The 26081-nt window shown below is 42.7% G+C and overlaps 1 protein-coding gene across 5 annotated transcripts in view; it reads right to left on the reverse strand.

Annotated features, from left to right (window-relative positions):
* Positions 1-26081, reverse strand: part of HECW1 (HECT, C2 and WW domain containing E3 ubiquitin protein ligase 1) — a 398524-nt gene that overhangs the window by 10545 nt on the left and 361898 nt on the right. For all 5 annotated transcript variants that reach the window (XM_045008223.1, XM_045008222.1, XM_045008225.1 and 2 more), the window contains 5 exons: positions 16368-16466; positions 14941-15070; positions 5170-5316; positions 2752-2866; positions 1057-1255 (listed from right to left, as the gene is read on the reverse strand). In XM_045008223.1, coding sequence (XP_044864158.1) covers positions 1057-1255; positions 2752-2866; positions 5170-5316; positions 14941-15070; positions 16368-16466 — 690 coding nt within the window. The remainder of the gene's footprint in view (positions 1-1056; positions 1256-2751; positions 2867-5169; positions 5317-14940; positions 15071-16367; positions 16467-26081) is intronic.

Genomic DNA, 26081 nt, shown 5'->3' on the forward strand with positions numbered 1-26081 from the left:
GCCCTGCTATTGGTCTCTTGGGCAAGCCACATCACCTCTCTGTGACTCAGTCTCCCCATCTGTAAAATGGAGATAATGATATTTACCTCCTTTGCGATGCATTTTGAGATCTACTGATGAAAAGTGCTATATAAGAGCTAGATATTATTGTTATTATTATGGTTGGACACAAATGGATGCAAATATTCTTGGCCACTGCTGCAGCTGTGGAATCCAACAAAATGCCCAGGCAGTGAATCTATGTCATAAACACCAGACACTTTCCCTAAACCAAGAAAATTGCCTCTGCCTTTCTCCCAAAATCTTCCCACAGCCTATATTCATTATTCGAATCTTGTCTGGGGTGAGCCTCAGCAAGTTCTCGAGCAAGCTTCAATCTGTTAGGAACTGGGTAAATCATTCAGCTGCACCTACTGAGCCAATTAGAATGGATATATAAATCTGCGTGGTATCATCACATGGACTACAGCCCATTTCCTCACTTAGCTTCTTAATGGCCCCATACATAGTAGTATGCAGGTTCAGTGTGCAGGTGCTGGATGGTTGGTGGCCTCTGATATACAGGAGCTCAGACTAGATTATCTGGTGGTCCCTTATGGCCTTAAACTCTATGAGTCTATGACATGCTGAATAGTGGGATGACAAAATGGAACAAATGAGATCCAGCGGAGGTGTTCAGATCTGAATCCCTATGGGACTTGGGCTAGGAAATGGGTATCTCTGGCTGAATCAGAGACACATTTTGAAATCTCACAAGCTCTGAAATTTCACAAAAAGATTTGGTTTGGATCTGAGGAATTAGCATCCTGACCATTCTCTACTATTTAAAGGAGTCCAAATGTGAAGGTCTGGTTTCAACCCATCTCTAAATATAAAGGATACCAAAAGAAATCACCCTTCACTGAGTTGTAGGTTCAGTGGCTGTGTCGTGATGAAGTGAGACTTGTCCTTTGCTGCTCTTGTATTCACTGTCATTAACTGCCAGAAACACTGAAATGAAGTGTTGTGCTCATCTTCTCCACAACATTTAAGATTTTATTCATAATACAGACATACCTTGGAAGGGATGTTATTTTCCCCCATTTCTCTATACAGAAGCGCCGCAGACCATTGCTCCCTCGAAGGGCTGCAAATCCCTCATATGGCACACTAGATGTTCCAGTGACAAACTGCAGGAATCGTAGTCTCTGTTCATTGTTAAATCTCTCCACCGCTGCCCAGAACCACCGTATTACAATATGCCCATCATGGTAACCTGAGAGAGAGAGATTAGAAACATACAAGTTAAGGGGGAACTGGATCTGAGGATGTACCATTTCAATACATTTCCACAAAAAGAAATGTGAGCTATTAGCTTCTCTTGCTACAAAACCTCAGCCAAAGGACCGATCTAATGATTGATGAGCTATGTCTCAGCCCTCTTGTCTTCTTACCTCTGGATAACTTAATACAGCTAACTAATTTGAAACTACAAAATTCCATGTACAGCAAAGCTCACATTTATAACTCATGTATACAGCCCTTTCCCAAAACATTTTGGCAAGTACTGTGGTTATGCATGTTAAATATAAATGACTAAAGTTGATATTCTATATGGCTTATGACAGCTTGATGGAAGGCTACATTTCTGATTCCCAAATACAACCAAGACTGGAGAACTGGATAAATTGTTACATCTATAGCAGATAACATTCAGTGTAATAAGAGGGGTAAAGAAATTAAATCAATGGTCCAGATAGTGAAGCTAACATAGGAAGGTGCGGGCCTAGCTACCTGAATCCTAGGTCTGAATCACTTTAAGGGGCCATACCCTCTTCATAGCCAATACCAGTCCCTTTTGGGGTTGTACTGATCTCCAACATCTGGAGGGGAATGGCTGCTGCAAGTCCTTCCCTGGCAGACTTTCCACCACAGCTCTGGGCTTGAGATCATGCTAGTGAAAGTAGAATGAACCCATGCTCAATCTGGCTCAATAATTATATTTAAATAACCACCTGAGATAACACTCTATGCAGAAGAGTTAAACTTGAAAACCATTATAGGGAACCCTCTTTATGGCTAGTAGCTCAGTGCTTAAGTAACAAATAGGTAAGAATAGTTGGTGGTCAGCCAGCAGCCGCAATTTGCGTCTTGTGTTTATGAAGGACAGGTCAACTCCATTGAGTTTTCTTGTGCGTTGCAGAGCCGAGGGACCTGGGGGGACCCATTTGCCCATTACTCAACAGTTCCTGCACACACTATGCTCTTTGTTCAAAACAAAACAAGTCCAACTAGTCAGGGCAGGGGATTTAGTGCTGGTGTTGAATGAAGGAGTGGAACACTTTGACTTGGGGGCTTTAACTTAGCGCAGCATTTTATTAGAGTGTAACTGGGAGCAGAATTTGGCTCTATTGAAATTAATGGGAATTTTGCCATTGTCTCAATGAGGCCAGGATTTTACTCATATTCTTCAATATAAATAAAGTATAAGCTAAATTCTGCAGTCTCTACTCAGTCAAAACTCCCATTAAGTCAAAGGAATTTTGTCTGAGTAAGATCTGAGTAGAAACTGCAAGACCTGTTCTAGTATTAACGTGTCTATTGGCCAAATCATGAGGTCCTTATTTAATTTTCATTGAGTCCTTCTTGAGAGAAACCGTCTGAATTCAGTGGGAGTTTCCCCCAGTAAAAACAGAGCAAACACTGAGTACGCATCTCAGGATGTGGCCCGATAATAATGAAGGTCCTCCTAAGTATGAATAGATAGTTTACCTCCACGATATTCTGTGTTGTTACGCCAGTCATTGAGGTCTATTTCTGCAGTGCCTGCAATCACCAGCTCTAGCTCTCTGGCATCAAAAATGGAGACGAGCCTGGAGTCTACAACCTGAAACACAAACCATTCTTGAGTCCACTCTGGACTGGAGGTACAGCAGATGCATTGTCTCAGAAAAACCCAGTCACGGCTCTGATGATTAGCTGCCTACTGTGACTAAGAGCGCATGTCAGCAGTTAGATTCCAATCACCGGCTAATAAATCAGTTGCTCTTCTTTGTGAGTTTGCTGAGAATTTTAATTGTAAACAATGCTGATCTATGAGGAGATTTGATCAGAATGGAACAGCAGAAGGAAAAGGAAATAGTTTGTGCAGAGGACTTCTTCCTACCGCATCTCTTCTGAACAGTGATATTAATGGTCAACTGCGTATTAGATTTGCAAAATATAGGGTATATTTTTTCTATATTACTTTTAGTCTGTGTCAGAATATGGTTACAAGATAGCAGCCCTAGTACTTCATGCATGATTAAATTGAGGTTTATCTTCTTAATGGTATTAAAAAAAATCCTTCACAAACTGTACAGTACCGAGATGAACACAGAATATAGAGACAAATATACAGCTTTTCCGCCTTTGTCAGTTCTTGCGGCGGTCGAGCACTTTCATGAATTCTGCCACAGTGCAACTCTTGGAGCCAGATCCTCAACTGACGTAAATTGACATAGCTCCAATGACTTCAATGGAACAGTGCCCATTAACACAAGCTTGAGATCCAGCATTTTACATATTTGGGCTAGCCACAGTTTATAGTATAGAATGCTAGATGTCAAACCGCCCTGTGATGAGTTCCTTAGGGATATAGTATGTCTCACTATCTCTGGAAAGTTCTTCTCCTCAATCGTGTGTTCATTCTGTACTTCCTCACACTCCAACCCCCAACAGAAGAAGAAAATTTGGAACCCATACTTCACTACAGTATTTTATACAACATCTTTCAAAAAGCCTTTATTGCTTAGAACAGCCACTAGTGGCTAGGGGTCAGATTTTCAAAGGTACCTAATGATGCAGATGATTTTCTTAGGTGCCTAATGATGCAGATACATGCTTATAGACATTTTCAAATGTGGCTGGGCAGCTTAGGAACCGAACTTCCATTGGAAACAATGGGAGTCAGGCATCTAAACTGCATATGGCCTTTTGAAAATCCCAAATTGATCTGCATCATTAGAAGCCTGAATACCTTTGAAAATCTAGCCTGAGGAGTCTTATAATCAACAATGGCCTCTGCTTGATATTGACTGGAAAATGGAACAAACCAAAAAATTGAAATAACCACAGAAGAAAAATCATTTTACAATTCTGTATACTGAGCCTGATTCTCCTCTTGTCTGCACTAGTTTTACTACAATAAATTTGGATTTACAGCAGGGTAAGTGAGAGAAGAATCAGGCTCACTATGCTTTATAGACTGACATTTTTTCAAAGTTACCAAAGCCAATACCAACAGTTAATATTGTCGTAGCTCATTAGTCAACAAACTCAGCTTCAGGCCAGGACAGCATATGACATACACAAGGAAAGTAAAATGTGGTTTGACAGGACACATCCTATTCAAACATGCCAGAAATTCTTATTCTATTTGAATGAAAGGAGACTTCTGTGGGGTACAGCTACCTAGGGTAATGTCTTAGCAATTTTTTTTATTTCCTTGCTTGTGATCTTCAGTTCGCTGTGCCTCTGACTGGCAGGCATGAGTGGTGGAAAAGGCAAGACTCCGGGAACTGACTATATTCTGAGCAGATACAGGATTTGATCCTGAAAGTCCTTGTATGGTACACAGCAGGGTGCACAAGGTTGGCAAGTAGAAGACTCATGTGGGTGCAAATGAGATCAAGTGCTAGGCATGGTCTGCTGCACGATAGTAATAAGCCTACCCTGAGTTCCCCCTCCCTTACTTGCAAGTGTGCATGGTGAAAAAGTGGCAGTATGTACACTTGTCTGAGGACACAAGGGCCTAAGTGCTGTCCTCATCTTACCAGTGTGGTGCTTAGCTATGTGCAACTTTCTCTGCTTTACTTTTACTATGAGATAGGACTACTGTTGTGACTGGATAGCAGTAATCTCATTACTGCAGGTCAGGTTTACCTGTGCTTTTTCTTCCATTCATCACTTTTTATTGTGCAGGATCAAGTTCACATTCATCTACCTTCTCCCTTAATCACTAACATTAAACACATCAGCTCCTGATGCTACTACCCCTGCCTGCTAAGGTTTTGAGAATTCCATTCATTTCTAAACTTATCTTCCTAGCCACATCACAGTGCACTGATGTGGTATTGTCAGTAGGCTACCCCTGTGCTTGTCACATTTAGATCATGAGTGGTGGATGGCGTGAGCAACTTTGTTACTTACTTCATAGAAGCCACGGACTAGAGCCTCTGTTTGCTGAACCACTCCCCGTTCCACACGCCACTTTACCATTCTCTCAATGTACTCCTTCTTGTTCTTTTCTGTCACCTGTGTGTTTGAACCCCCAGATTTCAGCTCTCTTTCGGTCACCTATCAAATAGAAATACATATTGGGGTAGCAATGCAGAGATCACCACCTATTTCAAAATTCAAGGCAGGCTTTGCAAAACGGTGCGGTGCAAGCAAAATTTCTGCATTTCTATCAGTACATCGCATCATTACAGCTCACCCTATGTTGGTGTCTCTCCCATTCCCATCAGAAAAATTAAAGTAATTAGCAGGGGAAAAACATGTTCCAAATGGCATATACAGATAATGATTCAGATTCTTTGATTCACCGACATCACACTTGGTGAAGTGGGACACATCAAGGTGCCATGATTTTCTCTGCTCAGCCCCTCTTTCCAGCACAGGCTACAGCAGCCATAGAATCATGGAAGCATAGAATATCAGAGTTGGAAGGGACCTCAGGAGGTCATCTAGTCCAACCCTCTGCTCAAAGCAGGACCAATCCCCAACTAAATCAGCCTTGATAATGCTCCAACTTCTTGTGCCAGCTTGCAGTGGTCCCCCAGAAACCACTGACCAACTGATCATAGTCAAAACATAGCTCACTTTTACCACACATGTTCATCCTGCCTTTCCCACCAAGAGCTGCAGGGAGGGTGATTTAGGAGCCAGTCATGCCAGCTATATGCCTGCTGCAAACTTCCTAACCAGGGCAAAGGGAACAGGCCAGGACAGAGAATCTGCCCCAGTGTCGAGGAAGTCAGATTGTCTCACAGAAGAAATGCAATTAGTTGGTTAACTGTTGGTTCAAAAGCTTACCTGTTTCAGTTCAAAAGTTTTACTCTCATGTGACATGCTTCCTTAGGCAACAATTGTTACTGTGAGTAAAGCTAAGTGGAAGTGTATATAAATGGCTATAGAATTTCATAGCATCTTAAGGGTTAATTTTAGTTGGTTTGATTGCTGAAGTTTGAGGCAGACAAGAAGTGATTAGAAGGGATTAGCCTTAGGAACCTATGCAGTGAGCATATGATCTTTGGAAGATGTTGCAAAAAATTATCTACTTTGTAATTAAACTAATTTCAAATTCACTCTAATAGATTACAAAAATTAAGAACAATTAAGGGTTTATTTGCATGAACATTTAGTCTGTGGCAAACTGGGGTGTGAGTCTACCCTGCTGCAGACAAACTGTCCATGTGGACCTTGCTGCCATGCATTTACACTTCATTAATGCACTCTGATCCAGTCCCATTCAGGCATGTGGCAATTCTCCAAAAAGGGCCATATTTTTGGAGGTTAATGTACCCAACCTACACTCCCCCCACATCTCATATCCTTTCAAAGCTTATTTTATGTTCTTTTAGAGGAAGTATGATAAGCAGCTGTCAAGTGGTGCCATATGACTGTAGGTGAGGTGAAACAACGGTACCCAAAATGAGAGTGTCTTTTTTTGCATAGTTCCAGAAACACTGCAACAAGACTACAACTGCAGTTTTTACTCTTTAAGTTATTTTCAACATCTTAATGTGGTGTTTATTGGTCAAACACCAATGTATGTCCAAGTGATAATGTATTAAAAGGTTTGTATTTGTTTTGCATGGGCAAGTATTTTTTTTAACAGAAATGATGAGGCTGTGGCAACAATGTCATATATCAACATATTGCAATACACTAACATGAAATGTTTTCACATCACATATTCTTAATTGTCAGAGTGTGTCACAAGTGATTATAATAGTTTTCTATATTTTCAAATGAAATTTGCTGACCAGATGAGTTTCTTATTGAAGGTTGTGCACCAGTAGCAGTAGATTGCGTGCCCACAGTTTGTACTGCATAGTGGGTAGATATAAATGTATGTGAAGTCCTAATGTAATGCTTCTCCATTTGTACATACAATATAGTACATACAATGTAGTCTGCATATATAGGCAATTCAGCTGTAATTGTCTAAATATGCAGTACTAGTCTTTCAAATATTCTAGAAATTAGCTTTTTAATTCAGTGACATGCATAGGTCAGTATTAGTGTTAGAGATGACAATATACAGCTTCATATTGGGCTTCAATCAAAGTGCTCTAAAATGGTAATTTTGATACTAACATACAGATCTAATTTAGCATAAGTCTGTATATGTGTACAAAATGAAAAATGGTGATAGTGGTGGTGCTAACAATATAATAAATTTACCACTACAGAGAAATTACAGTATATGAAGACATTGAGCACACAAGCCCCTTAAAGTTTACATCAAAGAGAAAAAGACTCTTCACAAACTTTGAAAAATGTGTTTGTCAATAAAATCAAAAGAATACAAAACTGTCAAAGCAATCAGTGCTGGACAGAATTCTGTGATGCTGGCAGCAGAAGTCAGGAGAGATGAACTGTATTGGTGGCTATTGGATGAGTTTTCTAGTTTAGATGATGTGCCACCAATACTCTGTCACAGGGGTTGCTTTCAGAAATACACAAGCAAGTTGAAGGTTGCACATGTCAGAGTTTTACTGAACCCAGGGAAGAAAACAGATTCTGAATCTGATCAGAGAACATCATGTTCATCTGCTTCTATAGCCACCAGCGCAAGCATGTCCTCCAGTGATTGGGCCTGTTGCATTGTTTGCTTGTGAAAACCACACAAGAAAGACAAGAAACTTAATAAAATAGGAACATTTGAGAGAGCAACCAATCTAAGGGAGGTAGCACATCAAAGACAAGATGATGACATATTGCACTGAATATCTGTAGAAGACTGGATTGCTTTTGTCACTCAACATGCCTTTCTTCCTCTTTGAGTAAAAAGAATCTTAAAGCAAAACCATCTAGTTGCACTGCAACAATACAGTCACATTATGAAATTGCACTTTATGAGCTGGTAGAAGAGATAGACAATTATATTATGTACAACAAGAAGGCTCTTCTGTCCAAGCTGCTACAAAGATATAAACCCCTACTTCCCTCAGATGTAGAAACTGAAAGCTATTCTAGTAGCAAATTATAGGCAAGATTAGAAAAACATTATGGTTCTGCAATTTCATTCTATGAACAGCATGGAAAATGCATATCTACCATTGTTCCAAGCAGCACAATAACATTAGCTGATGCTATCCAAGCTGCTAGTCATCTGAAGCAGGAACTTAACTCATCCAAATGTTTTGTGGCTGTTCTTCTGGCGAATGAGCCTGATTAATAGCTTTCAAATGAACAAGTGATTTTGTATAATGCTGCTTCAATCCTTTGGTCTGAAATAGCCAAAATGAAAGCCTCAGTATGTTATCCAAAGTCAGGTGTTTGTAGTTTACAGAGGGCAGCTACTTTTGTGCCCTAGTTGGTGCAGGAGTTTGTCCTTTGGTCGGTAGATAATTCAGCCAGCGGTGTCGTCCTTGAGAAGACATTCAAAGAAGGTGTCTCTCAGTTGCAGAGTGCATAGTATTTAAGTGTTCCAATATGATCACACCTCTGCACACAGGTCTTGCTGCATGGCTAAACCCTGAGTTTGGGTCTCACAGTTGACTTGACATACTGTACCTTCATGGATTCTGCAGTTATGATGAGCTGAGGCAGTTCATCACTAATGTTGCAAAAACTGAAGTAGAAAGACTCCAGAGGGGTATGTACATTTAAAATGAAATTACACCCCTCCAGGCTGGTAGAAATCTCATCCATGAAGGAGACAGTAATATAGACATCAGCATAGAGAGCATTGATGGAAAGGTACCTTCTTTCCAATGGCTACAGTGGTATTTGAAGAACAGTTTGCAGATAGTTCAGCATCACAAGAAATATCACTGACTCATGGGAAAGAAAAGTCACTTAATCCAGCAATTGTTTTCTGCAGAGTCCTGGCCTTAGCAAGATGGAGATGATGTTTCAATGTCAACTGTTCTCTGTCACCGAAGAGGACAGGTGCCTGTGTTCTTCCATGCTGGTGGAACAATGAGAACAACAGACAAAGCTGAATTAGGGCATCAGCTGGAAGCTCAAGCTGAAAGAATCCATCAGCTAAGAGAATGCAACTAGGGATATGTCTACACAGCAAAGAAAAACCCATGGCTGGCCCATCCCCATGGTCCTAGAGCCTGGACTCCAGTCCAAGCCTGAAGTCTACACAGCAATGAATCAACCCTGCAGCCTGAGCCCTGTGAGCTGACTTAGTTGGCACAGACCAGCAGTGGGTTTTTCTTTGCTGTGTAGACACATGCAAAAAAACCACTGTGTACATCAAAGATGCCAACACTGTGATACAAATGATGGCTGGAGATAAATTCCATACATTCAGTGTATTGGCTGCTGAGTACTTGAGGCAGGTCCTAAAAGGATTTGAGAAAGCTAATTCTGTAATCAGAGTCTTTGACATATGACAACAGTAACTCTTTGAAAACTGCAGAAAGACAGCACTGGACATGGTCTAAAGTTGGACGCAAAAAATACCAGGTGATTGGTGGACACCCTTTGCCGCCATGAAAAAAGTTTCTAAATGTGGCATCCAACAGCAGTCACTTGTAAAATTCCTCTGTGAATATATGGTTCAAAATGCACCTTCTTGTTGGAGGCTTTTACAATGGGGAAGTAGCAAAGTCCATCACCAGTGGGGTGTTGAAGTCCAAGACTTGTACAGTACTCAAGAGAAAGCGGATACAATGATGCCTCTGCATGCTGTATGTGCTAATATGGCTTTTGGGCCTCCTGGTGTCAAAGTAACAAGAGTAATTAGGTCACTTGACACAGAAGGTTTGGTTCTTGTGGTTCACTACTTTTCAAAAACGGGACACATATATAGCATGTAGATTGAAAGAGGCACCATTATCAGCACAACTGACAAGTGTCGCTTCATACCTGTGCATGCAATTTGTGACGCACTCACTCCTGACTTCTGCAACATACTTCCTGATGTGTCATCCCTATTTGGTACTGGAAAAAAAAAATCTGTGTTTGATGCTGTCAAAACAAATGCTCCAGAGGTCTTGCCAAATTGGGAGAGAGTGACAGACAAGCTGCAATTTCTGCAGCAAGGAAATTGTTAGCAGCGATGTATGACCAGCATAAGAAAGAAAAGGACACCTATAGAAATCTGAATAGCTTGCACCTCAATCTAGCCATCAAAAAGGACAAGTCACTGGGCAAACTCCCACCAGGTGAGGACAGTTTTGAAGAGCATGTCTAAAGAGCATACTGGCAAACAAAGACTTGGATGTCTTTGAACATAGGTGAACAAGATATTGGATCACCCCTGCAACATGGATGGAAAAATGTGGATGATGAACTACTTCCTGTATTCTTCAAGGGCCCAGTGGCTTCTGAGCTTCTACAAGACCTTATTTGTGCCTGTACCAGTAGGGGCCCACTGCACAATCAACTGTGTCTATAGTCAGAACAATCTTCCCTGCACAAAACCATGTACATGCCAAAGCAATGGAGACCACACACTCTCAATAGAGACCATAATGGTGAACAAGATTAATATGAAGTTGACTAGAAATGTCACCAGCTCTATTACAGTTCAATTATACTTGTTCAAATTCATTATTCTATTTTGTTTCACCCTTTAGATAGTTGTCGTGATGCTTTGAGGTCACAAAGAAATCCAATTTTATGTTTTGCAATAATACATAGAGTCATTAATCTAACAGAAACTAATGCAAATATTTCAAAGTTTTAATTGTGGATGGTATTATTGTTTATCCTGTTTCTATGATAATGGCACCACTTGTCAGTGTCACATCATACGTCATCTTAAAGCAGACAGAATAAGCTTTCCAATGATGTATTATGTGCATGTGTATAGAGAGAGTACATTAAATCAACAAATCATGATGTCGGCTGCTCACCTGATTTCAAATAGGACTACATGAAAACACATTAACAAACTGTTAATGTACATCAGCAGGGTTCACATAGACAGTCTGCGGAAGGCTAGTGCAAGTAGATTCACACCCCAGTTTGCCACAAACCATATGTTTGAGTAGACAAGCCCTAAAAAAAATGATTTAGAAAGTGATGGAACCTCCTTATGCCCTTTTCAGTTTTCTGCTGCCATAGCAGTGATGTCTACTATAGATAATGAATGGGCTGCATACATGATTTATATGTTTATTAGTCCAAGAGATTGCATACAAAGCATATATAATATGATCTTCATTATTCTGCCCATTGACAGGGACTTAGAGTAGCATCATGAATTATGGAAACACTTGATGATTCATCCAAGCTGAAGCTTTAATGAGAAGCAGTAAGAGCAAGTAAGGGTAACCAGGGTAAAGTTAGACACGATGGGATAGATCCTCAGCTGGTGTACATGGACTCCAATGGAGCTGCACTCATTTACACCAGCTGAGACTTTGGCCCCAGGGCTCAATTTCATCCCTGAAGATAGTGCATAGTTGTGATAGAGTCATGAAAGCCCCTGTTCAGCAAAGCAGTTATGCACATCTAGCTTTAAGCACGTACTTGAGTCCCATTGTCCCAAATCTCTTGCAGGATTTCCCGAAACATGCAGCCTTCCTGATGATTGATTTCTTGAGCTTCTTATTATTTCTATATAGTATACTCCCGTTTATCCGAATCCTCATTATCTGATCCTCTGCATTATCTGGTTCCCTTCCTTGTCCCCCATGTATCTAAGCTGATGAGCAGAGACCCCTGGGCTGAACTGCAACGAGGTGGACAAGCCCCTGGACACAGGGGAGGCCACCCTGCTGCTGAATGTGCAGAGAACCCTTGAGAGTGAGTGAACAGAGCTGTGACAGCAGAGCTGCAGAGGGATTCGTGTGCTGCCACAGGGAAAGTGACACACAATCCCTGCCGGTGCAAGGCGCAAGAAAGACTGCAATCTTGGTGGGGTAGAGCTGAGTCCCAGGCTGCACCCAAATGTCCCTTCTAGATTTTGTTTGCCATATCCATCCTTTGAGATGCAGCTCCCAAATATTAATAGAGCTACCACTGTCATGTACACTTTGGTAAAGTATTGTTCACCCACTCTTTAAATGATCCAACAACTCTTCAAAGTTGGATTCATCTGTGAGTAATACATAATTCCAGGTTTCATTCTTCCATTTCCTAAACTTTCTTGTCCACAAGATATTTGTTGTTTGACCATATTCTTTTAAACACAGGTTTTTTGGCAACCAGTCCACAATTTTCAATCTTCCAATTTTGCTGGCCAAATTCTTGGGACTCTCTGCTAGTGAATGGTATCTAGCTAACACAGAAGTTATTCTTAAATACTGAATATCAGGCCCTCAACATTTGCTTCCTCCCATGACCAGCTTTGGGCCTGATCCTAAAACCCATTAAAGTCAATGAGAGTCTTCTCGTGGATTTATCATGTAACATTTATATTGAGGTAGCACCTAGAGGCCAACCTGATTGGGGCCTCAATGTGCTTGGTGCTGTACAAACATTCCAAAAATGACAGTCCCTGCTCCCAAATCCTTAAAATCTAAAAGGAGATTAGGGCCAGATTCTGATGCTCTTATTCATAATGAAAGTCACCTTCCTCCACCAGTAATCCCAGCGAAGTCAATGGGTCTGCTTGTGAAGTAAGGTACTAGTCAACGTCAGTAATGGTATCAGAATCTGGCCCTAAGCTGTTCATCTGTTTTAGTACTATCAGATATCTTGATCTTTTCTTTTAAAACCCATCTCATTTGTAGCATGCAACAAAATTCCACTTAATGATATTCATCTTCTCTTTGCAAAGAGTGTAATTCTAGGTAGAGAGCCAGGTGGTGCTCTCAGATGACTGAGCACAACTCCCATTGATATTTTCACTTACCTTCATTGTCTACTACTATAAATATACATGTAACTCATCTGTCTGTACAGTGTATCTGCATAACTTTGTTTGTCTGTCTACGTCTTTATGCATTAGTTTTAAATTGCCATTTCTGCCAGAGCAACCACTGCATCATCATTTGGATGTCATGCAAAATTTTGCTCAAAGCCAAGAAAACAGTTGAGGGTTGTGCTGTGTAGAACAATCCTATCTCTTCTGAAGAGGCCCCAATCCTTGTAATCCCTTATCTTGTCCCCTGGATTCCGTTTTTGCCTCTTGTCCTTCATCGCTCCCCCTCTTTACCTTGTCATTAGACTCTATCCTCTAGTTCCTTTCCACTAGTCTACAGACACACCAGAGTTCAACCTCAACCTTGAAAACACCCTTCTGCAGACTCTTCTGCTTTCAAGATCCTACTGTTTACTCCTGCTGCCAGACTTTCTCTGCTCCAACTCTATTCTTGAGCTACTCCAGCCTGGCTTATGCCCTTGCTACTTCCCTGGAAAGTCACAGGGAAAATATTTTACTTTGATCTCTCTGCTATCAGTCAAACCCTCATCCTGAACTTTCTCCTTTCCTTCAGCTTCGACACTTCTCTAGCCTTCGGCATCTCCTTTGGTGGCTCTTAATCCTGCCCCTAACTCCCCATTGGTTTCTCTTGGGGCTCTGTCCTCTCTTGCTTTTTTCTAGGCAACTTCATCCATGCTCACAGAGTTACCTACTGTCTCCATCCTGATGATTGCCAAATCTGCCTCTCTATCCTCATCTCTCTCCTTTTGTACAGTCTACCATCTCCAACTGTTCTTCCTACATCTCTTCTTTGATGTCCCACCACTATCTCATTGGGCCACATTCAGTGGGGTCATATGTGGTGGTGTAAAATACACAGATTATGCTCTCATTTACAAAAGTGTAAATGTAAAGTAACTCCACTGAAATCAACAGAGCTATTCTGAATTTATATTGGTGTAACTCAAAGCTAAATTTGGCCTCATGCCTAAGTTGGTTAAACAAACAAACAAACAAACACAAAAACAAAACAAACAATCAGGTATAAGTGGCAGAAGCATAATTACTGGGGATGCATAACTAAGGGTAATTTACATGCCCAGTGTGGAGAAGGAGGTGAGGATAGGAGGAATAGCAACTAATAGAAAAGTGCAAGGCAAAGTAGTGATGAGGGTTGCCATACCATACACCACCTATTAGTTGTTCCCCCCATCCAGAGGCGGCTCTAGCCATTTCGCCGCCCCAAGCACGGCGGCACGCCGCGGGGGGGTGCTCTGCTGGTCGCCGGTCCCGCGGCTCCGGTGGACCTCCCACAGACGTGCCTGCGGAGGGTCCCCTGGTCCCGCGGTTCCAGTGGACCCCCCGCAGGTGTGCCTGCGGATGCTCCACCGAAGCCGTAGGACCAGCGGACCCTCCGCAGGCACGCCTGCGGGAGGTCCACCGGAGCCGCCTGCCACCCTCCCGGCGACCGGCAGAGCGCCCCCCGCGGCGTGCCGCCCCAAGCATGCGCTTGGCGTGCTGGGGCCTGGAGCCGCCCCTGCCCCCATCCTTTCAGTCACATCAACATGTAAATTACATCCTTTGTCCACATTCACTGAATAACAAATCTGTCTGAATTACACCCTAGAAAGAGGCGCTATATTCCACTTCAGAGAATTCCTTCTGTTCATCAATGTGTGGTTGACAAGGCCTGTAGGGAAGCCAGGGCTGGTATTGTACACGGTAGACTCTGAGAATAACTGTGTGCATTGAAATAGATGGCTTATAAGAAACAAAAGGCAAGAGATGAAAATGGCATTGAAAAAGTTAAAGGAATTTACTATGAATCTGTTCAAACAGAATGATGTTTGTTGTGTTTGACTATGTCAGTTCCAAATCTGTTTTTTTAACTCTGCAATGGTTTGTCACATAGCCATACTCACCTGTCCAAACACCTCCTCATTCACTGTGAAAGTGAGATCCAGGATATCAGTGATGTTGTTATCCTTCATCCACTGCAAGCTCTGATGAAACTCCTCATCCAGGTACTCCAAGTCACTTAAATCACACGGCCTAATTGTACAGCAAGACAGAGAAACCACGAGGAAGATATAAGCTTATGTGTACCAGGATGATGGTTTACTGCTCAGAACATGTACAGTGACAAAGCTCTGACAAAAGCTGATGCCCTTTTGACTTTATACATACACCTTTTGTTACAACACCAAACTCAAAGTGCGTGGACTACAGAACATTAAATATCAGTAAAAGAGAATGACGTGCATTTTAAAAGCTTATTAAAAGAGACATCACTGCAAATTCAGATTAATCCTCACAGACTTTAAGGTCAGAAGGGACCATCATGATAATCTAGTCTGACTTCCTTCACATTGCAGCCACAGAACCTCCTCCACTACTCCTGTAATAGACCCCTAACCTCTGGTTGAATTACTGAAGTCCTCAAATCATGATTTAACCAACCATTTCAGCTAAACATTCCTCTGAATCCGAGTCTGTCGATATATATCAGTTCATTCAACTGAATCTTTGGTATATTTTATGTGGCTTTTCTTATTGCATAAAATTGATTAAAGAGCAATAGACCAGCCATTAAAATATCAAAACATTTCAATGAGCATTAAAAGTAATACATTACTGGGCATCTCCTGGTTGTCATTGTGTAAGACAGCTGAGCAAAACCCACAAGAAACCTGTAATGCTTTTAACATATTAACATTGTGGTTTGAGCATTAGTCTACTAAATTCAGGGTTGTGAGTTCAATGCTTGAGGGAGCCATTTAGGGATTTGGGGCAAAAATCTGTCTGGGGATTGGTCCTGCTTTGAGCCGGGGGTTGGACTAGATGACCTCCTGAGGTCCCTTCCAATTCTATGATTAAACATAATTAACAAATGCTTAGGCTGAAAAAAAATCCAAACAATGGAGCTTGGGCAATTATGGTTTTTCCAGTGACATGCAAGATAACTCATTTTGTTTAGAGAAAAGAATTGTTTCTCTGTGGACTGTCCAATTAAATATGCTGTTCAGTGACCCATATCCCATTTAAATGGTTCAGACTGCATTTTCCTAATATTAAAATTTAGGAATGTGGACCAATATTTTCAAAAGTGGGTGCTTAACTCCAATGCCTTTTAACCCTTTAATCAACACTGTTAATATTAAAGAAGGGCACAGTCTGGAGGGAAAAAGGAAATGATTAAATCTCCCTCCCATCTACCCTAAAAACAAACAGTGGAAGAACTTGAGAACTAAGGTCCCAGTCCTGCAATGAGCTCCACAAGGGTCTGTTTCTGCAGAGATCATGGCAGGATCAAGGCCCAAATCTCTGTTGATTGCATTCATATACTTACAGCCTCAGTAGTGCTTTATAGAATGGCCTTGTGAAGAAAGCGTCAAGAAGGTACTGATGAATGAGAGCAAGGCCAAGGATACGACCACTGAACCTGAACCTAGGACACAAATAACACACAGTAAACGATGTGTAACTCAGAACATACCAATGTAGGAGTTAAATATATATATGTCAAATATCTTATACTGAATTTGGCCTCCTTAACATGTTCATCTGCCCACTGTGATGGGGTGCCTGCCCCAAACTGGGCTTTATGAGGTTAATAAAGCCCTATGGAGTCTGCACAGGAGGCAACCAATCAGAGAAGGGCTGAAGGGAACAGCCAATCAGGGCCAAGCAGGCCCATATAAAAAGGGAGCTGCAGGGCTGGGAGCCCAGGGAGGAAGGACTGTGTTTCTGGAGGGCTGAGAGAACTGCCAGCACCCTGGACAGAGAGGTGCTGTGAGCAGGGACTGGGGGAGCGAGAGATAGCTCCTAGCTGGCTGCTGGGGTTTGCAGGCTGAGGCCCTGAGGCAAGGGCAAAGAGGATGCTGTGGCCATGAAAAAGTGGGCAGACAATTTGCTGCAGTTGCCACTAAAGGAAGTGGCTGAACAGCAGACTGCAGGTCCCCCGAAGGGGAGAGCACAGTGTGTGTGGCATGGCCAGAGGGCTGCGTTGCTAAAGAGGATGCCACGGTCCTTGGAGAGATGTGGGTCCTAGAGCAGGAGTGATGGCGGCAAGGCACCACCTGAAGAGGGTGCACTAATATGCGGAGCTAATCTCCAAGACAGCCAGCAGGAGGCGCCACAGTGATGAACCCTGTCATACCACTCATCATAACATATTAAGGTCCCCCCCACAGAAAGCAAACTTTTATTGAGAAACAGTTGTGGTTTTAGCTCCTGTGGTTGCAGTGAAATCCCAAACATGAACTGAGTGTCACTGATGCAAAACTAACACAGAGCTGTCTTCCTGAGTCTGCAGACAGACTGAAACAACAGCTTTAAGAGATGTTAACAGTCCCATTCATCTTAGTAAAGTGTGAACTTTTAGGCATAACAATGGCACTTTAACAGCCAGATTTCCAAATAATTCGTGTGCACAATTACTGCAATTCTGTGCACAGATCAGGCAAGTATATGTGCAAATGGCAAACAACAAAAATAGCAGCGGTCCTAAAAGTGCCCCGAATCCCTTTGTCCCACTGAGATGTTGAATGCAATATTAACTTCACGAACTAAATGTTAAGTTATTATATAAGGGAGACATTCTTCCCTTGATCTTTGAATAAGCCTCCCACTGTTATCCGTTGAAGATCTGCTGTGACTCAGCATGATAACCCCCTAGCGTAGATGCAGCCAACAGAAGTTCTGTTGGTGTAGCACCACTACCTCCCTGAAGGACATTAGCAAGAGACACATTCTTCCACTGACATAACTGCGTCTGCACTGGGGGTTTGGTCGGCATAGCTATGTCGATCAGGAGTGATTTTTTCCCCGCACCCCTGACCATGTAGCTAAACCAATATAACTTTTAAGTGTAGACCAAGACTAATATTATGATTTGAGCCCCTGAGACAGTCTATATCCCAGTTTTCTACAAATTGTTCAGGATTCCCATATCTAGTTTAAACAGATGCAATAATGTGGCAGCGATACATAGCTCTTTCAGCCAACTAGATTATAATAAAATGAAATGGTATTTGACAATAAATGGAAATGACACTGCCGCTGTGGTAAAACACACATGCCCTTATGAAAATGTAATACGATTTTAGTGTATGTTAAGTAGTTTGCTTTTTAATCTGCGAACTCCTCTGTACTGTGAAAATGCTGGTGGTCTTAGATGGACCAGAGGTCAGAGACAAACATGAGTGTGTATATCATGCTGAAGTCAACTGGGCATTACGGTTAGAATAGCCTGGGAGACAGGAAACCTGAGTTTTAGTAATTGATTTGCTGTGTGACCTTGGCCAAATCATTTCCCTTCTTTGTGCCACTTTCCTACCTGTAAAATGGGGATCATAAAGTTTATCTACCTTTGTAAAGTACTCTTAAGACTCTCAAGTCATTTTACATTACCAGACAATAAATGATAGTAAAAATGTTTGTTCACCACTAACCTGGGTCCGACTTTAATCAGTGAGCTAGCTGTGAAAGACTGTAATTTTAATAACTATCCCTGCAAACTGGTAATGACGTTCATGCATGTCAGAACAATCTAGTTATAAAAATCTGAGTTACTTTGTGTATATGTCTTGTGTTATGGTGTATGATGATAATCTGCTGCATCTCTACTCTTTAATATGTAACCTCCCACCCATTCCAGCTTTAGAACCTTGCTTTTGGAGGGAAAAATGTATGATTGATTTCACAATGGGAAATTTTTATTTTAAAAAAGAAGCTGCTTATCAGTCCAAAAGAAAGAAAATAAAACTTAAATGTGAACACTCTAAGCATAAGGTGCTTTGAATTGATTGACATCCTAGTAAAATTGTACAGCACTGAAAAAAAAACATATCAAAAGCAAGAAACCGTTCCTTCCACTCCAGGGAAAAGCACACCGATCTCTTTTGCACACGAATGATACATATGCCTTGCTGTAATAAAAGCAGCAATGAATATCTGTTCAGTCAACTCTCATGGGATAGAACAAGTGCTTAGTCTGTCAAATGGGGCACAGAATGACAGTGGTCCCAGTTAGCATTTACATCTCCACAGGAGCCGCCTGTGTGTCCCCTGCTGCCAAAAGTAGGCACATATGGTATATAGCTAACTATTAACAGAAGTGTGATTATATGACCCTTACAGCTGTTTCCATACCAGCAACAAAAGGCAGCTGTTGGGAATGTTTAGAACCCGTTTCACTTCACTTGTGGTCCAGTGCAATGTTTCCGCAAAAAGCAATTAAAGAGGGGAGCTGACACAATGAAAGCACAGTGGACAACTAAAGGTAGAAAAAATGCCTGAAGTGTTGACTGTAATCCGTCAGACTGAGAGTCAGGTCCATTTGTCCTAAATGATGCAACCGGTTTTTTACTTTCTCCATCATAATTTTTGAAAGTGAAAGTTCAAAATACAATAAGCATAGAGTACTCCATTGCCAGAAGGCTCACTCTGTACCCTCTCAGGTGAGCATAGAGGAGGACAATTTTTTGGTGGGAACTCTTTGGAATCATGTGAAACTGAAGGTAAATGTCAAGGGAAGCACTACCTCGTTTGAGACTCTGATTCTGCTAAGAAACTGTTGGAACATGGTGCTGGCTCCAGTCTGAAGGATTTAGGGTATGGTATAATTAGGTGAGATATCCCCTTCAGAGAAAACAAGGCTTATTTACAGAATAAACAGTGTTGAGGTAAAGCCTGACTGGAGGGCAAAGTACCTTCCTTAAGCTGACATGTTTATTTTTCTGAGCAAGTGTAAATTGCTTATTAGAGGTAAGGATTTGTTTTAGCAAGAGAGGCAGGTTGGGAGAGTGGTGTGGTTATGTGAGGACCCAATTCTACCCTGTTTCTTTCAACACCCGTTCTCCATCCTCCTGCAAGACAATGATTGAATCTGAGTAACATACTTATAGCAGAGAAGGGAAATGGGGGAGGAAAGAGGGAGGGTAGTTAATGAACAGGAAATGGAGGGAGGAGGGAGAGAATTAATGAGTAGGAGAGCTGCTCTGGTTTGATTGGCTATTGACACCCTCTGTCCACTCAAAAAGGACATTGTGTGCAACTGCCTTCTCGCTTCTAATAATGCTACTCTTTGACCAGTTTGCAGGAGTTTCCTACAAATTCCTACACCTTCTGAGAATTTCACAGTTGTGCTTAAATTAGAGCTGACTGTAACACGGCTCATGCCGTATTCCAGTGATCTTATCCTTTTATACTGCTGCTGAAGAACTTGTTTTCATCCGTAAAGCAAATTTCTTAAGTGTCAAACACTGTCTGACTGTTAATTTGCAGATTAATTTTAGGCGTCACCTAAAAGAACTTGAATGAAGAGGGCTGCACTCAAGCCTTCTTGAGTGGCCTTCTGTAGTGAAGTTCAGACAACTGTACTGTGAGAGAAGGATACTCAGCAGACATAGCCAGCTACATAGGTATTATTTTCACAGCAATAGGGCAAAGATATCTGGGGCAAATGGAATGCTGGAAATAAAGAGATACAGTAGCGTTGCAACTCCTGCGATTTTATCATGAGTCTTGCAATATTTAGTGTTTTTCCTGAAGCCCCAACTCCTGGAGACAAGTGGTTAGGTGAAAAATCTCAGCTTTCATTTGTTTTTTAAAAAGTTGCTAGCATCAAGGATGTGGAGAAAAGTGACCCAACTGCATCCAAATGGCTCATACAGCAGAAAAGAAATGAAAATAACTGAAAAAGTATTATATTTACAGAAATCTCATGATTTATAAACCAATCTTGTGATTTTTGAGGCCTGACTAATGGGTTTTTGAACCTTGCAGGTTGGCAATATTGTGCAGAGGGACCATAGAAGGAGGGCCTGAAGGGGAAAAAAGGACAGTTTCAAACTTCCTTCCCCACAAAATGCTAAGCTGCCCTTTGAGCTGTGGTTTGGAGGCCACCAGCCACTTTCTACTGGAAAAACTAAATTGGGACTGGCCCAACATTCCTTATTTAAGTTTTAAACTAGAAAATTAGATCAAAAAGTCTATTCCATAAAAGTTCTTATACCATCCCCATCACCATAGATTCTAACCACCCCCAAGTTGTGTATTAAGCAACATGACTGACACTTGTCATATGTTGTTCTTTTCTCTGTTATCTCCTTCCCAGGAGGAGAATCATATGTGCAGTGAAGTGTTTTGTTCAGTAATTATTTTTTAAATATGTACACTCTGTTATGTGTTTATAGGGTAGCAAAGTGGTAGGGCAACCGGGTTTCTGGGAAGTAGGAGTAGATACAAGGAGATCAAATATATCAAGGAGCTTGTTTATTATTTTTTTTTAAAAGAGGGAAGTTTGTTAGGAAAAAAAATAAGAAGTGTAGGGGAAAAGGCATTTGCCATCCTTTGACTTTGCAAGGACCTATTTTTAGAGCTGAAGGATGCATTACATAAATAGACCCACAATTATTTTTAAAGTTTTTTTTTAAAGTAAAAGAAATATAAAATCAGTGAGCCATATACTCTCATTCCTAAGACACAGCAAGGTGTGGATTCGTCAGTGATTGTTGCATTTCATGTAGGGTGACCAAAGGGAAAACGGGATACCATGTGGGGCTAGCCCTCCCCTCCAATTGCGTGGGGCTTGCCCGAGCCAGTTGGCAAGAGAAAGCAGGACAAATGCTCACCTTTGCCAAAAAAATTTGGGGCGGTCAGGACTGGGCTTAAAAAAGGGACTGTCCTGGCCAAAACGGGACATATGGTCACACTAATTTCATAGGTGTTTTACAGTGCACTAGATGCACACACACCAATAGGCTCTAATGCACATGCTGTTGTTGGTTACTGCAGTAATTATATCTTGTGTTCACATTTTTGAATACAATAGTAAGTGGGCAGCAAATCAAATCAGTTAGTAAATCTGATCATCTTTATAAAACACTGGCAGTTGATCAAACTCACAACCTCTGAGCCTGCATTATAGTTTAGTCTGGTACACATATTTAACTTCAATTTGTGGTGACAGAACTACTGTATAATCATCAGAAATCTCTGTTGGCAGGAAGGTTAAACATACATAGCATGGTTAATTTTTTTTTTATATTCATTTGTTAAATTCCTTGTTTCTTCTAATTCTGCAGTTTAGCAGTAACCCCGCCCCCTTTTCCCAGTATGGTATCCCTGAGGGTGTCATGGTACACTAAAACCATCCAGATATTTGCTATTGTGTTGTGTGCCCCAGCGCTTGAGGCAAACACTGTAGGCACTCCAAACACTATGCCCTTTTGGCTCTCGGCCTTGGTGGGTTCTAAACATTCACGCACACATCTCATAATAAAGGAGTAGCCTTTCAAAGGGCCAGAAGAAAAAGAAAAGGGTGCAAATACCATAGGTACAAAGTATTGGTTGTGGAAAGAGAGTAAAAATTCATTCCTAAATAAGCCCTCAGGGGGAATTCTAACAAGGGGAATGCCAAGGCTATCACTGGCCCTCAGTCCTCCTTCAAGTCCACCCCTCTTTTTGAGGGTGAGGTCTTACAGTCTTAGTTTGATAGGTGTAGGCTTGGCTCTCTCTCTGATATTTGGGGTATCACTTGGTGATCACACTGACTGTGGGCCCCTCCCCACAGTCTCCCTGACACCTAGGCACATTGGAGTACTACACATTCCATTTGATATTTTTTCTGGGTCCCTATACCTCCTTCTTAGGTATGCTATGAACCATTTTTTGTCTTCCTGATTATCCAGAGGTGAAGCTAATGAGGGGGCATATAGTAATAAGCCTCACACCAATAGGTTTGTGTGACCCAATTTCTTATAACCATTGATTTATTGTACATTCTGCACAGTATAGCCCAGAACTGTAAGGCACATCATTTCATGTTTTCTCACAAACTCAAAACACATTCCAGGTTTACTAAGATTTACTAAGCTTTTGAGAGAGCCTGTGTACTCCTACACTGATTAACTGCTTCATGTCAAAACCATGGATAAGTCAGTCAGCTAAATTTCACTTTTAGTTCTTGGGTTAATTCAAACCTAAAACTTAGAAACTCAAGAGGTGCAGAAACGGAAGGAATGGTTCACCCAAGTTCCTAGAACCTGGAACTGCTGAACATGGCACAGGAATTTATCCCTGCAAGTTCTGCCCAATTATACTGAAGTCTATGCACATAAATACTAGCTCTATCAGGATGATGTATACCATAAAGACACAATGTGTTTTGTTCAAGCTCTAAAGATGACAGCGAGTATTTCATGAGTCCCGCTTTGTTAATATTCTCTCTTCCTATTATCCTGGGAAAAATCTATGAAACGTAGTTGTATTTTATGCGCAAAGTTGTAACATTCCTTTAAAACAGTGGCTCTCAAAGCCGGTCTGCCGCTTGTTCAGGGAAAGCCCCTGGCGGGCCGGGCCAGTTTGTTTACCTGCTGTGTCTGCAGGTTCAGCCGATGGTGGCTCCCAGTGGCTGCAGGTCACCGCTCCAGGCCAATAGGGGCTGCAGGAAGCGAACTGCGGAGCGGCAGATAAACAAACCAGATGGCGAAGGTGAGGTAATATCTTTTATTGGACCAACTTCTGTTGGTGAGACAAGCTTTTGAGCCACACACAGCTCTTCAACAGGTCTGGGAAAGGTACACAGAGTCACAGCTGTGATGCTGTGAGTAACTTTCCCCAGACCTGAAGAAGAGCTTTGTGTGGCTCAAAAGCTTGTCTCTCTCACCGACAGAAGTTGGCCCAATAAAAGATATTATCTCACCCACCTTTTCTATCTAATATCTTGGGACCGACATGGCTACAACTACATTTCATACTGAAATTAAACAAGACACATTTTGGTGATAAAAATAAGGACTTTCAGAGAGAAATATACTTTGGTGCAAATATACCTCTACTAAGCTTAACCCTTCAAATCTTATGCAGGTTAAATTCCACATTAACATTCAGGATTGCAGGAGAGGGCCATCTGCTGCCTTGGATAATTTTAGGGGAACCCTTCCTCATAGATGCTTGGAACCTGATTTTTCATAAGTACCGAGCAACCTCAGCTCTCACAGGTCACATTTCTAGAAGTCAGACTGTAGCGGGCCGGTGTGGCTCCCCTCCTCCCCGGAGAGGGTTGAGCCCCGGACACAGGAAGGGGCGGGGCTACAGCAGGGTGAGCCCGCCCCTCAGAGGGTCAGGCGGCGACCCGGAAGAATAAAAGCCGGGCCTCCCAGCTCAGTCAGCTCTCAGCCACCGGGGAGAGCAGACCTGCCTGAGGGAGCTCCTACCGGAGGAACCACTGGAGCCCCGAGCGACTGCCTGGACTGGACGGAGAGCACCCTACCTCGCTCCTGGGAAGACCAGCCGGAGCTCCCCCGCGCCACCTACGACGAGGAGCCCGGGGGAACGCCCCAGCTGCCATGTTGTTACCCCGAGGAGCCCCCGGGGCAGGATTGGCTGGACTTCCCTAAGGACCTACCAGACCTACCCCCCAGCCCGGGTTGGGACGAGCCCATGCAGTGGGACTTCCCGGGGCGAGACGCTGTGGACCAGGTAGGCCAAGAGGGGGATAGTGGAAGTGGCCCGGGGGCAGCTGACCTCAGTCAGGCTGCTGACCAGACTGAACCCATGTCAGTGTGTTGCGGTCAGGATCCCCACTGACCGGCAGCGGTGAGGACCGCTGCCTAGGGCCCCGGGCCGGGACACAGTGGAGTGGGTGGGCCTGTGTCCCCCCCTGCCACCCCACTCACGGGTGGCAGTCGTCCCCCTCTACCTACTGGCTCAGCCTGCCGCAAAAGGCCTGAGCCCCTGTACTGCTTGCTACTGGCTCAGCCTGCCACAAGAGGCCTGAGCCCCTGTACTGCTTGCTACTGGCTCAGCCTGCCACAAAAGGCCTGAGCCCCTGTACTGCTTGCTACTGGCTCAGCCTGCCACAAGAGGCCTGAGCCCCTGTACTGTTTGCTACTGGCTCAGCCTGCCACAAGAGGCCTGAGCCCCTGTACTGTTTGCTACTGGCTCAGCCTGCCACAAGAGGCCTGAGCCCCTGTACTGTTTGCTACTGGCTCAGCCTGCTACCCAAGGCCTGAGCCCCTGTACGGTTTGTTACTGGCTCAGCCTGCTACCAAAGGCCTGAGACCTATTTAGACTGTTTGTCGCCCAGCCCCTGCACCAGGGGGCCTGGGCCTGTCCTAGCCTTAAAGAGACAGGACAGAACCCCCGAGAGACAAGCGGGCCGGTGTGGCTCCCCTCCTCCCCGGAGAGGGTTGAGCCCCGGACCCACCTGTTACACAGACCTACAACTTTCAGTTTTTTACCAAAGCAGACTGGAACCATACTCATAGCATTAAAGGCTAGTGGAACACTGGTACACCCTCAGTGTTTGACTTAATTTACTTTTCTCGTGTTTATCTGCCAATTCAATGCACTGTTTTCTGTTTTTTCTTTACATACCAGCAATCCAATACTAAAGAGAAATCTTACCCGAAAAAGCTGTTTTTCCTGCACAATGGACATGTGAAATGAGTACCCACTATATTTTCAACAGATCACATGAACACGAAGTTAGTGTCCAAACTTATGCTGTTCCTGGGGCTTAACTTATGCAAAAACAATGAAATAATGCTTCCTCCTTCAGCCTATTTGTCCCTACTGTGTCCCTCAAGAACTGCCTCTGTCCTAGCACCTTGGTACCATCTCTCAAAAGATCGGATCCCTTATATCCTGGTTGAGTTAGTAAGCTGAATCTGCCACAATGAGTCAGCAGAGTTTCAGGGGCTTTATGGAGGATTCTAATGCCTGCAGTAAGATAGGCTGCAAGAAGAGTCCTGTCAAAAAGGAAACAAAATCACATCTCCATAAGGAAAGCTATTTCAAATTCAGTCTTTTAAAGAAAAAGAGCAGTTTAATGAAGGAGGGGGCATTGCAAGATACTTTAATGATGACAGTGCAGTCCCCAATGTGGATGTTGTTGTTTGGGGTGATGGTATAGTAGGATGACTTGGTGGATGCACTAGTCCAGTACATTTCCCAGGAAGCCACTGACAGAGCTTCTATTAGACTTTCACCACAAATTACAGCTACCCTCCGCTGGTGGAACCCTGAGACGGAAGGCAGCCACCTACCATCTGAC

The sequence above is a fragment of the Mauremys mutica genome, chromosome 2 (genome assembly GCF_020497125.1).
Source record: "Mauremys mutica isolate MM-2020 ecotype Southern chromosome 2, ASM2049712v1, whole genome shotgun sequence".
Lineage (NCBI taxonomy): Eukaryota > Metazoa > Chordata > Testudines > Geoemydidae > Mauremys > Mauremys mutica.